This window comes from Polyodon spathula, chromosome 39 (genome assembly GCF_017654505.1).
Source record: "Polyodon spathula isolate WHYD16114869_AA chromosome 39, ASM1765450v1, whole genome shotgun sequence".
Classification (NCBI taxonomy): Eukaryota; Metazoa; Chordata; class Actinopteri; order Acipenseriformes; family Polyodontidae; genus Polyodon; species Polyodon spathula.
In genome coordinates, this window is record NC_054572.1 from 1,668,725 (window position 1) to 1,683,180 (window position 14,456).

A 14,456-nucleotide genomic window follows, 5' to 3' on the forward strand; every position below is an offset into this window, starting at 1 on the left:
TGGGCGGTGGCAATGCGGAAGGATGAGGAACAGAGGAAGCTTGTGCTTTGCTCCTATCGCTCTGAAGCCGAGTTTGTACTTTAGAAAGCGCTGTGTTAAGGGAGAAACCCGTTAAAACACCAACGAGTTTATGTTCTTTATAATAAATCATTTAGTTTACAACACACCGTCTTAAAAAAAAAAGGACAAAAGGCATTTTGTTCACTAAATCAAGGAGTACCGGTGGAGAACTTGGTGACGCAGTTTTCTTCTTGAACGATTTGAAGAGACTGGCAGGGCGGTGGCGCCTTAAGAAAAATGCCAGGACGTAATAATAATAATTCTGAGGATAACGTGTTTATGATTTCACTGTGGCTGGGGCTGGCCTTGTTTATTGGCAGTGTGTCTGGTAAGTCATACCTGTGCGTGTGTCAGTAACACCTGGCGCAGAGGGCGTTACCACAGGCATTATTGGGGACCGTTTGGGTAACATTATGCAACACATTTTTTGTTCCTGGGTAGTAAGTGTTATTTCCTAATTGCTTATGCCTCAAAAGTATAGAAAATGGCTATTATTCCCCACAAACTTTGCTTTTGTGACCAGGACAGTGATATTTCAAAATATCACCATTTCCAATGGGAAAATGGCCAAATGTGTGTCTTTTCGTTCACATAAAGTCAGAAAAAACAACATATGAATCCAAATTAACATGTATTTATACTAAAGTAATACAAAGATGACTACAAAATATTTAGAAGTGAGTAGTTTTTCGAGATTTACAATTATACTGTATTTACTCGGTACTGTTCTTTAATCATTGGGTGGATTCATCTTTAATTCCTCGAACTAGAAATGTACCAAATACGAATCAAACAGCTGTTTTACAGAATACAAACCTTCGCTTTTTAATACACGAGCAGCATATTTGTAAACACCGTGTTGTAACACGCTGTGTCTATTAACAGCGACTAGGTTTTTTTTTTTTGTAATTCATTTAAGGCAGATTGGTTTATTTTTTTCTTCAAAGGGTGCTGGAATAAAAACGTTCCTTGTTGAAACGGTATAGGTCTACATTGTTCTTAAAGACGGGGCAGATTACTGTTATTTACAAATATGTAACATTGCGTTAAGATTGAGAGACCGCTAGAATGCCGTGTTTTGTTTCGATGTTCAGTTATATAAAACGTCTTTTTTAAACGTTGCATGGGTAACTGCAGTATACCCTTTTTTGAAGGCCCCATTTTTATAAATGGAAGCAGAATTTCATTTTATAAAACAATATGCAGCGGCCTCCAAGCACTGTACCACGATACAGTTTACTGTACACAGGACGGCTACCCCCATATGAACAATGGGTCAGTAAAATGACAAATTTAAGCTTTTTATCAGTTGTATGTGTGCTCTACCCATGTACAGTTCATATAATGATCACAGACGGTATGGAGGGTATGCAGCTATCATTGACAGGACTGTACGCTGCTGTCTGGCAGGAGGATCATTAATGCCATCTCTTCTGACTCTTGTGACTCTCTGACTTCTAACTTCTTGATACGCACCAGATCTCCAGTTCTACCCCAATCCCAGGCTGTGCCACCCTATTCCACTGCTAGTGTGAGAATGTACAGCTTTCATTTTCATTGAACCGGGTTTGTGCATTGCTCTGCATTCAGGGGAAACCCTGTTATGATATTTGGCGCCATCTAATGGATTTCTACAGTTCTGTGGCTGCACAGTGGCAGTGTGTGTGCCAGTGAAATCTGTATCTGCAGGATATAGGCTAAAGGAGGTGCCTGTTCATTCTTCATACATGCGTTTATCATGCTTGTGTTTTTACACATACAGTACGTACCCTCAAGGTGAATGACACCGGAAGTGCAAGGCAGATAACAACTAAGATCCCTTGCATTGTTTATCACAGCAACTTCAAAGAAAAATAAAGACAAGTTGTAGTGGTGAAATTACTAAACTGGATTGCTTGCTCTTTTTAGGACAATGTGAGTACCCTCCAAGTTATCCCAATACCATACTGAAAGAAGAACATCAAACTCAAGGGCCAGCTGACTTTGTAGAGGGGTTTCAAGTCGCTTATACATGTCAGAGTGGGTATGTACCGAAAAGTGGATCTCCAAAAATCACTTGTACCGGTTCACAGTGGTCACCTCTGACCTTGGTGTGTGAACGTAAGTATGATTTTGGTATTTGTTTTAATGGTGTCTGTTATTGTATTGCTAGACTACTTCAGCACTAATTTGTAGGTTTGTGCTGGTGGGGATGGGCACATTTAAAAAAAAAAAAAAAAAAAAAAAAAAAAAAACATTAAATTCTGTTTTAATTGCCTTTGAAAAAGTAGCTATTAACTGACTAGCTGTTTGACCTTTTTATTCACCCACTAAAGGTTATTTTTACTAAGCGTGTGTGCTGTCTGCAAGAGGGGTTTGTTCTCTTAATGCTGTTTGTCTCATTGATATTTAATACAAGTGGACATTTTTTAAATAAAATAAATCAGGAATTTGGTTTAGTCTAAGTGTTTAAGTATGGAGATACAGTACTAAGGTGCAGGTGTTGCTAAATACTAATAAAAAAAATACACATTAAATTAAACTATTGTTTTTCAGAAGCTTTTAGATAATGTTATTGTTTTATCAGGGATGGAAACTTCCAATTGAAAGTGCACCGTCACGCTGTCGTGTAAAATACCCATTTCAGATTTTTATTGTATTCTTTCTTTCAGGCCGATCATGTGGAAGTCCAGGAGAGATACTTAATGGACACTTTAATACTGATGAGGGTGTTCTTTTTGGAGACAAGGCTTTGGCAGTTTGTGATGAAGGGTGAGTATATTGTGGTTGATGCTCAGGATTGTTAAGGTTGGGGTAGTATGTGCATATAATCCAGTAATGAGATGTATAATTACTGTAATAATATTACTGTTCGAGTCCTGGGGAAGCATGCCCCTGTCATCGGTGATATTGTGCAGATATTCATATGCAAATTAAAGTTTTAAGATTTGCAATTTATCCAATTGTGATCATAATTACAGTGGGCTGTATTTAGCTACATTTCTGAAAGCAACAATGGAAAGCTGGCAAAATTAATGAAAAAAAAAAAAAAAAAAAAAAAAAAAAACAAAGCATTATGAGTTTCTTCTTTGTTTAGATTCCAGTTGGCAGGCAGTGGTGTCAGATACTGTCGCGCTACTGGCTGGGACGGTGCCATTCCTATATGTGAAAGTAAGTAGGCTTGTGTGTTTTATTTTATATTTTATATACATAATGTTATCTATAGAATATCGTATACGATGCTGTACAGTGCAAGCTGATATGCGCTTTTTTAAAAGTTTTCTTTTTTTAATGTCAGGGTTTCTGTATTGAAATTAACTTTATGCTTTGTACATGAATATTAGGATATGAATAGTGTCCGTGCCATATACTGTAAATAAAGCTGTGCATAGATTTAGTCTGCAGTTTGAGTGAAATTATCTTTCCCAGACCTGCATACAGGTTAGCAATGTTGAAAGAGTTCAGATGTATTATTTGCACAATGTTTGATTGTAAGGTACAAAGTAAAATATTCGCACACCTTGCAGACATGGGATGCTCCTTTTAGACTTATCCTAACCAAATGCAAGTGTGCAAATACCATGCATTATCTATCCATCTCTCTGCTTATTTATTGATTATGTGAAGCAATGTATTAAAGGTGCCTTTGATATGAACCATTGTTTTAGCACAGATTTTGATTGGGCTGATATTTGGAATAAGGATTTCTTCTCTTAGGTATAAAGTGTCCAGACCCTCCTTCGGTTGTAAATGGTGAAATCACAAACCCACCTCAGGAAACTGTCACGTTTGGCACATCCATTACCTACACATGTAGTAAAGGGGTTCTGGTGGGTAATAGTGAGCTTGTTTGCACCAAATATGGAAACTACAGTAGTGATCCTCCAACATGTAAAGGTATGTATTGCTTTGTTTGTTGATTATGTAACTGTGTGATTTGAGGGATGTGACATTCTAGAAGGGGTAGATTGATCTCTGCTGGACCACCGTCTGCCACCTGACACAAACGTAACACATCACTCCCCACTAAAATATCATGAACTGTTTAATAAAACAAACAAAAACAAACCCTCAGTTGAAACGATGATGCCACTGTACCTCTCGCAGATGTATTTGTAAGTTTTAACACACCAGCACACAATCCATCCCTGGTTTTGCAGAAATGTTTACAAACAAAAAATAATATTGTAATTAACCCTGCTGTCAGGCCAGCCAAACTAAACACAGCCACCTTTACCTCCAACCTAATACACTGTTCATAATCATGGGACTTTCTGATTTCAGTGTGACCGATAGTCTCCCATTCTGTTACTTACTGTGCTACAGCTATTTAATTGTAATCTGTTTGACCATTACTTGTTTATTGTTACAGATCACAAAGGCTGCCCTTCTGTTCAAGTGTTAAATGCTGTTAAGACAGCTGGATTTGGACCAGTTTATAAATATAAGGATTCCATTACCTTTGCTTGTAATCTTGGGTATATTCTTAAAGGCACTGCCACTGTTAACTGTGGAGTAAATGAAACTTGGGAACCTGAACTTCCGACTTGTTTAAAAGGTGAGCACCACACACACATTGAGATAAAACACTAACTTGAAATACAGTAAACATCATGCTGACCAGCAGACTTTCAAGAGAGCTCTTATTGTCTGCTTTTTCCTATTAAAGGTAATATAGGAATTAGGTATTTATTGATAACATCTATGTTACATTATTTAAGTCAGTGTTAGCCTTGTATAAACCTGAATTAAATCAGTGAGTACTGTACACGTGGTGCTTGCCATATAGTTTTAACAACACCTTCCTGTAGATCTGTAATGCTAGTTTTGACGTTGCTTAAAATGGGTGATTTTCCCTTTTTGATAAGTTTTAAATCTTTATTACAGGTAAGGTGATTATGATCTGAATGAGACTGCACCAAAGAGATGAGCTAAAGCCCAATCCTTGTTTCAAAGGCACAACATTCAACCCATAAGCAGTTCCACTGTTTGTTTTCAAACACGTGCTCATGTGAAGTGCTTGGGTCTTGGTTTGAGGGACACTGTTCAGAAGCACATTCAGTGCGACGTTCAGTATTTTAATGTATTCCATTTGAATGCTATTTAAACAGCAGTCCATCATCAATCGAATTGTTTTATTTCTTTTACTTTAGCTCCAACCACCACAACAACCAGGACCACCACAACCACAGAAGTGCCTCCAGAATCCTCTCCTGGTAATGTGTTTAATATTAACACCCCCTCGCTAAATCTGCTGTCATGCTTATCATCGCAGGCTGTACATTTACAAATAGGAATTGTGCATGCAGCCAGGGATAAATGGTAATGTATGTACAGTACTTGAGGGTGACCTGAAACCTCATGCAGGCTTGGGTGCAGGACTTTTGTGAGTTGTATTATTATTATTATTATTATTATTATTATTATTATTATTATTATTATTATTAGTTAGCCATTTAGCAGACGCTTTTATCCAAAGCGACTTACAGAGACTAGGGGGTAAACTATCCGCCATCAATAACTGTGGATGCCGAATCACTTGCCTCGGTTTAACATCTCATCCCAGGGACATTATTATTATTATTATTATTATTATTATTATTATTATTATTATTATTGATGATGATGTAAGGATTATTACCCACACTGCCAAACAGGTAACACAGCAGTAGCGATAGTATGGATGTCGTTCAGAAAACAAAAGCCAGGGCACTTTTTGAATGAAAAGAGAAATTTCAGATACATTATTTAACCCGTTGCAGCAACACATGGGGACGTAGTGCACTATTTTTCGAAACCCCGCTGCTTACTGTTTAACCTGACTAGTTAAATCTAGATGCTAAAAGCAATATTACAATCGTGTTTGTTCCACACATGCTGTTTTCTCTTCACACAGTTCACATAGTTAGCATTTGAACTCATGGTGTTCTGTTTTGTTTGTTTTTTTTCAGGAGGATGTGGTAAAACATGTGGTAAGTTGGGGTGTAGATGGGGGGGGGGCAAAAGTTAATCTGGTAAATCAAGTTCTCTGAATCTGGGAAACCACTGGACATGAGGAGACCAATTATAAAAATGACTTCAGAATACTGAATTGAAAAAAGTTAAAAAGGGTACCTTTTAATTTTAGTACAATTCTAAAGTAATACATTTATAATATAAATATAAAGCACAGTGTTGCTGTTCGTAAATTCAAATAACTCCTTGACAAAGTTCATGGGGCTAGGATAGGTGTCCCATCCTTCCTTCCTGGAGGTTTGAGCCCTGAAACCTCTCCGTGCCTCAGAACGTCCATGTCAGGACACGGGGCACCCCTGTGCTGAGTCGGTCCTTACTTTCATCTGACAGACATTGCTCCTGACAACTCAACTCCCCTCTTCTTCTGTTTATGCCTTTAACTGGATTGAAACTGGAAATTACTATCCTTTTAAGTTGTATTGAATGATTTCAAATGTGAAAGTGAACTTCACCCCCCAAGTATTCATCGAGGTGGTGTTAATTCACTAGCCTTTTGCTTTTAAAGACTCGGCCAGGCACAGAGCGATTGTATGTGTTTTGACTTTCATAGTCCTGTAGGATTGACTCAGTTCAGCACAGTGTGAAACCATGGATGAGCAACAAAACATTTGTTGTGGAAAAGTTTTGCCATAATTCATCTTTTATCATATTGAATTTAAGATTGTGAGCATTGTTCAATCCTGTCGCTGATTATTTTGTATGACTTGATAATCTTGTTTTTTGTTTTTGCTCTCTCGAAGGAATCATCCTTGGAGTACTTGTTCCTGTCATATTGGTGGTTGTTGCTCTTCTGGTCTATTGCCTGTGTTTCAGAAATACGAAAGGGTGAGATCAGACACTGTTTTATAATGTTGTCTGTAAACTTGCTTCTGCTGGCCTTTTGAGCTTGCATGCATAAGCCCTTGAACTCTCTTACTGTACTCTGCCTAGAAGACTTCTTTATTTTCCTTTTTTAGGCAAGACAAAATGAATGAATAGTTCAGCCTTGATTATTTCTAGTTTCTTTCCACTTTTTGGAGGCATAAGAGGAGACGTAGTTTTGTCTTGTCTATCAATTTCCTGTGTCCTTGCAGATTAAGGTAATTGGGCTTCTATGGCTTTCTCAAACAGTTTGGGGTTTGTTTTGATCATCTAACCAGCATCAGATACAAGCACTGCCATCATTTTAAAGTATATATTAATCCTGCTTTATTAACATAAAATATAACATTTCCACATCCTGAGTGTATTTTGCAGATTTACATGGGTGTTTATATCTGCAGCCGCAGAAATGGCCCCCAATGTGTTTTCTAGCCTTGGATAAGTTTCCTATCTTAGCTTGTACTTTTTTATGCCAGATGCCAAATTCCTTTATTTCCCCTGCCAGGCAGTTCTTATCAACATGCTGTCAGAGTAGCTTGGGGCCCGTCCAGTTCATTCATTTATTTTGAGAATCACGTTTTGATGGTAGAAGTTTGTAGAGAGGACCCTCTATGCCCTCTTGTCTTCTAACTTTGGGTGGACTGACATTTTTGATGCCGCAGAATGTAGGTTTCTCTGGCTGGCTGCACTAAACTACCTGATATAAAAGTCCAAATTTCCTTTCTTTTTTAAATATTTTGGGATTGCAGCACATATAAGAGTTCTCAAAGGAATTTGTCTAAAGTCGACATCCAGTGAGTGTCCTAGGGTGGCCTCTGGCATGGTAAGAGTTAAGCTGTGCTTTTCAGGCTCAAGAGTGCTATAGTTTTCTCATAAGACAACGGTTTATCCAATTGTAATGAAACTGACTAAGGACATTCATTTGCCCAAGTATCGGTCTGGTGTATGTCACAAATGTTTTTTTTTTTTTTTAATTTTTATATCTCTAAAGAACCACATGGATATGTAGGGTGTGTGGTGAGCTGTGGCTTCATTTTCTAACTGCTGTACACTGCAAACTTAATGCTTGCTTTTTTTTCAATGTCTAGCTAAATGTTAACTTGTTAAATCAACATTCAATGTATATATTGTTACTGTTTGGGTTAAAAGAAGTTTCTGGGTATACAGCATCTGAAAGCCAAGATAAATAATTGGTAATATATTTTGACCTACTTTTGAAATTAAACAAACAATATATAATGGAGAAAAAAGTTGTTATTATTATTATTATTATTATTATTATTATTATTATTATTATATCTGCTTAATGCAGCAACAGGTTTTACACAGATAAATCCATTGTAGGAATGCAGAGTATGGATGCAGATTAAAACACCAGGGAACATCTTTAATGTAAACCTAGCCACTACTGAAAGTCTTAAGGCTATAATTTTTTTAAATGGCTGTCCCAGAGTAATTCAAAGTATGTGTTTTGTATAATTGTTACATGCAGTTTTTCTTGTCAGCTATCTGGGAGGGAGGGGGTAGGGGGAGAAATCCATGGGCAGAGCAATATCTTTTGATTCTTTGAAATTTTGGAAATTTGGGGTCTGGCTTCTAGTGGCTTTAGAGGTTCCCAGTCAGTTGTTTTTTTTTTTTTTTGATCAATTTTCTTGGAATTCCCAGCCAGCCAGAACAAAGCAGTTCAGTTTTACACTGAAGGAGAAAACAAGACTTAAAAAAAGTAATTTTTTTTTTTTAAAAAAGTAGAATTTGGATATGCTCCTAGAGGACACTTGATTCAGTTCAGTGTTAAATAAAACTATGCTTTGTGAATGGTGTTTGGGAAAGGTGAAACTATAGCTCATAAACACAAATAGCTTGTTTCTATTCCGTCTCAAATCTGTGATAAACCTGCTCTTCCACCTCAATGCAGACGAGAAGGCTTTCGTCCAAACAGTACCGAAGTGCCCTCGTACAGCACAGCCTCTTACTGTTTTATGGGATTGGCAATCATTCTGACTTTTATGTTTGTGGACAGTTGAAAGGTCACATGGGGTCATTATTTGAATGGGATGAGAAAGGCAGTTCAATGCCTGAGATTCTCTAGATAAACTCAAAGCTAGGTAAAGCAGATTTTGAGAAAAGAGAACTCTGTATTGGAGCAATATAACCCAGAATCACTTGGATTACACATTCCAATTTAAAGCAATTAAAAACATTTGAAGCGTTTTTTTTTTTTTTTTTTGTTAAACATGATGTTTATCATCAGTGGCACTGGAACCATTTTTAAAGTGGGGGTGCTGAAAGCCATTGAACAAATCTGTAACCCCTGTATATGATGGAAGCCATGCAAAGCCAGGGGGTGCTGCTGAACCCCCAGCACCCCTAGTTCCAGCGCCCTTGTTTGTCATCGATCTTGTGACAGAAGAAACAGAGGTGTTGGTGTTTTTTTAATATATATTTATATTTCATCTTGTGCTTGTTAATCAATCATCTCTTGTTTTTTTTTTTATTCCTGGCTTGTGAATATTTATTTTCAACATCTAGCTCATACCATACTACAGAAATACATGAAGTTAGTTTGGCTGTTAAAGATGTCTGCGGAACACAGGAATGATTGAGATTGAGTTTAAAAAGGTATCTATTAATTATGTGTGTCCGTGTGCTTATTTTATTTATTTATTTTTTGCCTGAAGACTCTCTGTACTCTTTTTCCATGCTTTTTAAAACAATATGGTTTAGTTGGTGATATTTTTGTTTAGGTTAGTTGACTAATTCTGTATTTGCTGTGGAAACGTTCAAAGCAATGATAGTTGGTACACATGTATTTGAAGTAGCTGAAACACATAGTTCAAACGAACTACTGTCCCAGACGTGTCTAATTTGTAAATACAAGTCGGGGTTTCTTTCATTAACTGTTCTGCAGCAGGTAAGTCTAGTCATGGCTCTGTAGAGAAATCTGCTAAACTTACGATGAGGGTCCAATATTACAACCATGCAGGTAAATACATTTTAATGTATGCAGATTCAAAGGAGAGACAAATGAATGTTGCATCACTATAGGAGCCACACCCTACTGTGTTTATTTTAATTGCTCATGTACAGCAGTTCGTTTGTCTCGGGTTAAGAGTTGCTCCTAAATTAGTGAACTTCTCAGTTTTGCTGCAGAGTGTGTTTCATCTTGCCAACCACACACTCTTCTTCTTAAATGTCTTTTGGTCTTGTAAAATTAATACAATTTTATTTATACATGTACTGAATAACATAAAACAAAATAGAAATATTGAGGACCCCAACTGGAAATGTACCAAGTTACCAAGTCTAATTTCAGAGAAACTGAGCATGCAACATCCATTCAAGGTATATTTGAATTGCAGCTTGGGTACATTTTCCACTGGCGTATGTAACTGTATTGTACATTGAAAGTGTGTTAATGTCCGTTTGTGTTCGTTGTGTTTTGCAGGAAATCCTCTTCTCCTTCTCGCAGTGCTGCTGCTTATTAAATTAATGCTGTTCAGCTGAATAGGATTCTGTGGTGTGCATCAGTACAGACACTATGATGTGATTTTAATTTTATTTCACTGAAAAGTAAATTGTGTGCACAACTAACTTTCAGCAGCACAGTAAGTAGTGCTGTAGTAGTAAGTTTGAAATAAATAGTTTATTAGATCTTGCATGTGATACCATCTGAAGATGTTTGTTTATATATATATATATATATATATATATATATATATATATATATATATATATATATATATATATATATATATATATATATATATATATATATATATAATATATCAGACACCCATCAGGTAGTAATCCATCATTGCATCTAGTAACGTTTGCAAATTCCTCGTGTGAAGGAGTGTACAGGTCTCACAATATCCAGCACCATTCATAACCGTTGTATTTTAAACAAAAATTATATATATATATATATATATATATATATATATATATATATATATATATATATTATTGTGCTAACACGTTAAGAATTCTATAAAACATTACTTGAAAATTTTATGCAGACGTCGAATATATGTTTTTAAATTGTAACATATTATATATATATATATATATATATATATATATATATATATATATATATATATATATATATATATGTGTTGTATAAATTCTTGGAATTTTATAGGAACACTATTCTTGAAAGTTTAGTGAAGTATGTGAGAAGAGTTTTGTAAATTAAGTTGTATTCTTCTGTTGGCTCAATATCCCTATACATCACAACCCAACCTAATGCACTGTGCCGTAATTCATATCAAACAAACAGATCAAATGTACCTTATTCTGTTTGTGAATGGGGGGGGGGGGGAATAACCAGTGGCTAAGGGCATTGGAAATCTCCACTCGGGGTTCTTGCATATTCAGCCTTTCATCGAATCATCACTTTGCTTTTGTGGAATCTTTTTATTCTCTGTACTGCTTTAATAAAAATGAGTTTTTAAAAAAAATACAAATATTTCTGTGTTTGTTCTGTAGCGGCCGGTTTATTTTCTGTCACAGTGATTCTTTAAATGAGTACTAATGAGTCAGTATGTGACAGATGATACTTGAGTTTTTGTCCTGCTGGAATCTAAACATAGCCGCTCCACTTCCAGACACCTACATAGTACTGAGTGCAGAAGGATTTAGAAATGTTAAAGAAACTACATCGCATCTGAAGTATGTAGTACCTGCAAAAGAATAGGAAACAATCTGATGATAAGGAAAGTTGTTCAATTGACCAAAGTTTTAAAAGATGTAAATCATGACGTATAGAGCCATTTGTGAACCCTACCTGCCTGCCAACCCTCAGTCTGAAAGCAGGATGAATGGAGTACAGCTGGGTAGCAGGGAAAAACTGCACCTGTACTTTGTTGCAAATCCAACACATCAATGGGGTACACTAGTCCCCAAAATATCAGGTCCAGTAGCCCCTAGATTATCTTATACATTCATTTTTAATTACTGCAAGTCAATACAGTATAAGTTGTGATCAGACAGAATAAGGAGAATATTAAGTACACTGGTTGCACCAATGACACTATTGGTTGCTTACTGTACAGATGTATTTGCAGTGTAGAGAAGGACCATTCTAATGTTACCATCACGCCATAGTAAATCAATTAGATGGGCATTTGCACAAAGGGAAAATCTGGGGCGGATAAGGCGTTCTTTAAAAGTTGAAATAAAGACCTTTAGCTTGCTAATATATGAGGTGATCTAAGATCATGTAAAAAGTGTTTTAGAGACATTTTAAGTTTTGTGTACTACAGTACATTAGCATATCTGACTGTACCTGATGGAGGATTATGACAAGAATAAATCCTCCTGTATTTTAATTGGGTCTTGTCTTTATTCTCATCCGTATATACACACAGTATAGAACCTGTTTATTTTGTTTTGAGTTATGTTACTCGCTGTTCGAAAAGGTAATTCAATATTTATAGGTATTTAAATAGTTCACAGTTAGCATCACAATTGAGAAGCCACAGCACCCCTGGGCTAATTTGTTGCTAATTTAATTGTCCCGTAACTTTTGTTATAGCAACTACAGTCTGACCTGTTGTACTTGTAAACAATGCTTAGTTTGTGGTTATGTATACTGTTAACTGCTAGGCCTAGCAGTATTTTTGACATTTTATTAAATAATTTTATATTTGTGTTAAATATAACTCACTTGTGGTTTAACTCAATTACTTTTTAAATATGAAGTGTCTCCAGGTATGATGCGCCGGCAAAATGCACAGTATTCTAGTTTTCTCTGAGGTGGTCACGTGGGACGCGGACGTGGGTGGGTTAGGAAGGCCGACTGCGAGTGCGACGAGATGGTGAAGATCAATTATTGAAGGTGGATGTTAGTTTAAGTACTGATCACGACACGTGTTAGTTTGAAGAGAAGAGAAAGGTGTCCTCTTGGTAATGTGAAATCATTTGATGTTACTTTATCAACTTAGAGAAAATAGGTTTTTGATTGTTTTTTTTTTTTGATCCGGAAGGAAATGTCTTGCACTTACGAAAGATGGAGCATAGCGAAGTTCTTGCTGGTGAGGAGGAAGAAATTCAGGAAATGCCATGCCCAGTGCACGGGGATGTTGCAGGACCGACAGCAACAGATGAGAGAACTGAGAGCTTTGCTAATAAAATTAAGATGTCTTCTCGAAAGATGACCAAGATTTTGGTCACACCACTGCAGTGACTCACAGAATTCCGATGATGTTTGCAGAGCCCATTAAAGAGAAGCACAGAAGAGTCCCACCACAGGTTTTCCAAGAAGTTAAGCGGCATAATGCTCAGCTTTATGAGTTATTACCAACGATATGTCCCTGAGTTCGCCCACCTGGCTCGTCCGCTACACTGGCTGGTTGGGAAGTCGGGTAAGAACCAGGAAAGGATGCTAGCTGTACCATTCATCTGGGACAAAAGGTGACAAAGTGTCTTTGATCAATTGAAGGAGCGTTTGCTAGTGGTGCCAGTCCTTGCATATCCTGACTTTAGTGTCCCCTTTATAGTAACTGCTGATGGGAGTCTCTGTGGATTAGGAGCTGTACTCAGCCAAAAGCAGGGAGAGTTGGGCGGGTCATTGCTTACCCAAGCCGTGGCCTGAGGGGATCTGAGAAGAATGATGGGATCTACAGTGCATTCAAGTTGAAGTTGTTGGCTCTTAAGTGGGCCAATACAGAAAAATTCAAGGAATATCTTCTGTACTCCCATTTTACTGTGGTGATGGATCGCAATCACCTGAGATACCTGGAAAGTGCCAACTTGGGAGCCATAGAACAAAGGTGGGTTGCCCAACTTGCTGTTTAACTTCTAAGTGCACAAGCCAGGCCGACAGAATACAAATGTTGATGTCTTGTCCCGGCTGCCTTCAGAGGAAGAACCAGAATGTGAAGACAATGAAAAGGACTTTGTGATGATCACAGAGGAAGGAGTAAAAGCCTGCCTATGGTCTCAAACCAAGTCAGAAGGTGAGTGGCCAAGAGAACAACAACTAATATAAAATTGAATACGAGGAAGAGTAGCAGGATATTTGTTGAAGGAGATTAGGGGATTGCAACAAGAAGATGCAACTGTAGGACCAATCTTAGCAGCAGTCCAGAATGGGAGATTGAGATACATTAATTACAAAGGGGCTACAGTATATGAAGCTGGCAGCTTAGTGGGAAAAACTTCTACTGAAGAAGGGAGTGCTCTTCAGAGTTATATGTGATCCAAGAGATGGAGAAGAAGTGTGGCAACTGATAGTGCCAGGACTCTTGCATTCCCAAGTGTATGAAGCAAAGCACGATCATGGTGGTCACTTCGGGGAGAGAAGCAGGCTAGCAGCAGTGTGGTATGAGTACTACTGGCCTACCATGGCTAAAGACATCCAAACGTGGATGAAGCAATGTATGCGATGCTCGTTAGCAAAAGACGTTTTCCCAAGGACAAGAACTCCAATGACATGTACCAATGTAACCACACCATTGGAAGTGTTGGCAATGGACTACACACTATTAGAGAGGTAATCAGACAGATATGAGAATGTGTTAGTCTTGACTGATATG

At 37.3% G+C, this 14,456-nt stretch overlaps 1 protein-coding gene across 2 annotated transcripts; it reads left to right on the forward strand.

Moving 5' to 3' along the window:
- On the forward strand, window positions 1-10,598 carry LOC121304765 (membrane cofactor protein-like). 2 transcript variants are annotated; one of them, XM_041236150.1, is made up of 11 exons: window positions 1-388; window positions 1,969-2,160; window positions 2,712-2,811; window positions 3,137-3,210; window positions 3,757-3,936; window positions 4,412-4,597; window positions 5,193-5,255; window positions 5,991-6,011; window positions 6,795-6,879; window positions 9,445-9,534; window positions 10,361-10,598. In XM_041236150.1, the coding sequence occupies exons 1-10, from the start codon at window positions 298-300 to the stop codon at window positions 9,512-9,514; spliced, it is 1,062 nt and encodes a 353-aa protein (XP_041092084.1). In that variant the 5' UTR covers window positions 1-297; the 3' UTR covers window positions 9,515-9,534; window positions 10,361-10,598. The 2 variants fall into 2 exon arrangements, with proteins under 2 accessions (XP_041092084.1, XP_041092085.1); XM_041236151.1 differs by lacking the exon at window positions 9,445-9,534 and having other exon boundaries at window positions 10,361-10,597.
- The last annotated feature ends 3,858 nt before the right edge of the window (window positions 10,599-14,456 follow it).

What these genes read in the sequence shown, in the direction of transcription:
- LOC121304765 (XM_041236150.1), top strand. Translation starts at nt 298, where the DNA reads ATGCCAGGACGTAATAATAATAATTCTGAGGATAACGTGTTTATGATT. An exon ending in TGATCCTCCAACATGTAAAG is followed by an intron (nt 3,937 to 4,411) that starts GTATGTATTGCT and finishes TTATTGTTACAG; the next exon opens with ATCACAAAGGCTGCCCTTCT. An exon ending in AGGATGTGGTAAAACATGTG is followed by an intron (nt 6,012 to 6,794) that starts GTAAGTTGGGGT and finishes GCTCTCTCGAAG; the next exon opens with GAATCATCCTTGGAGTACTT.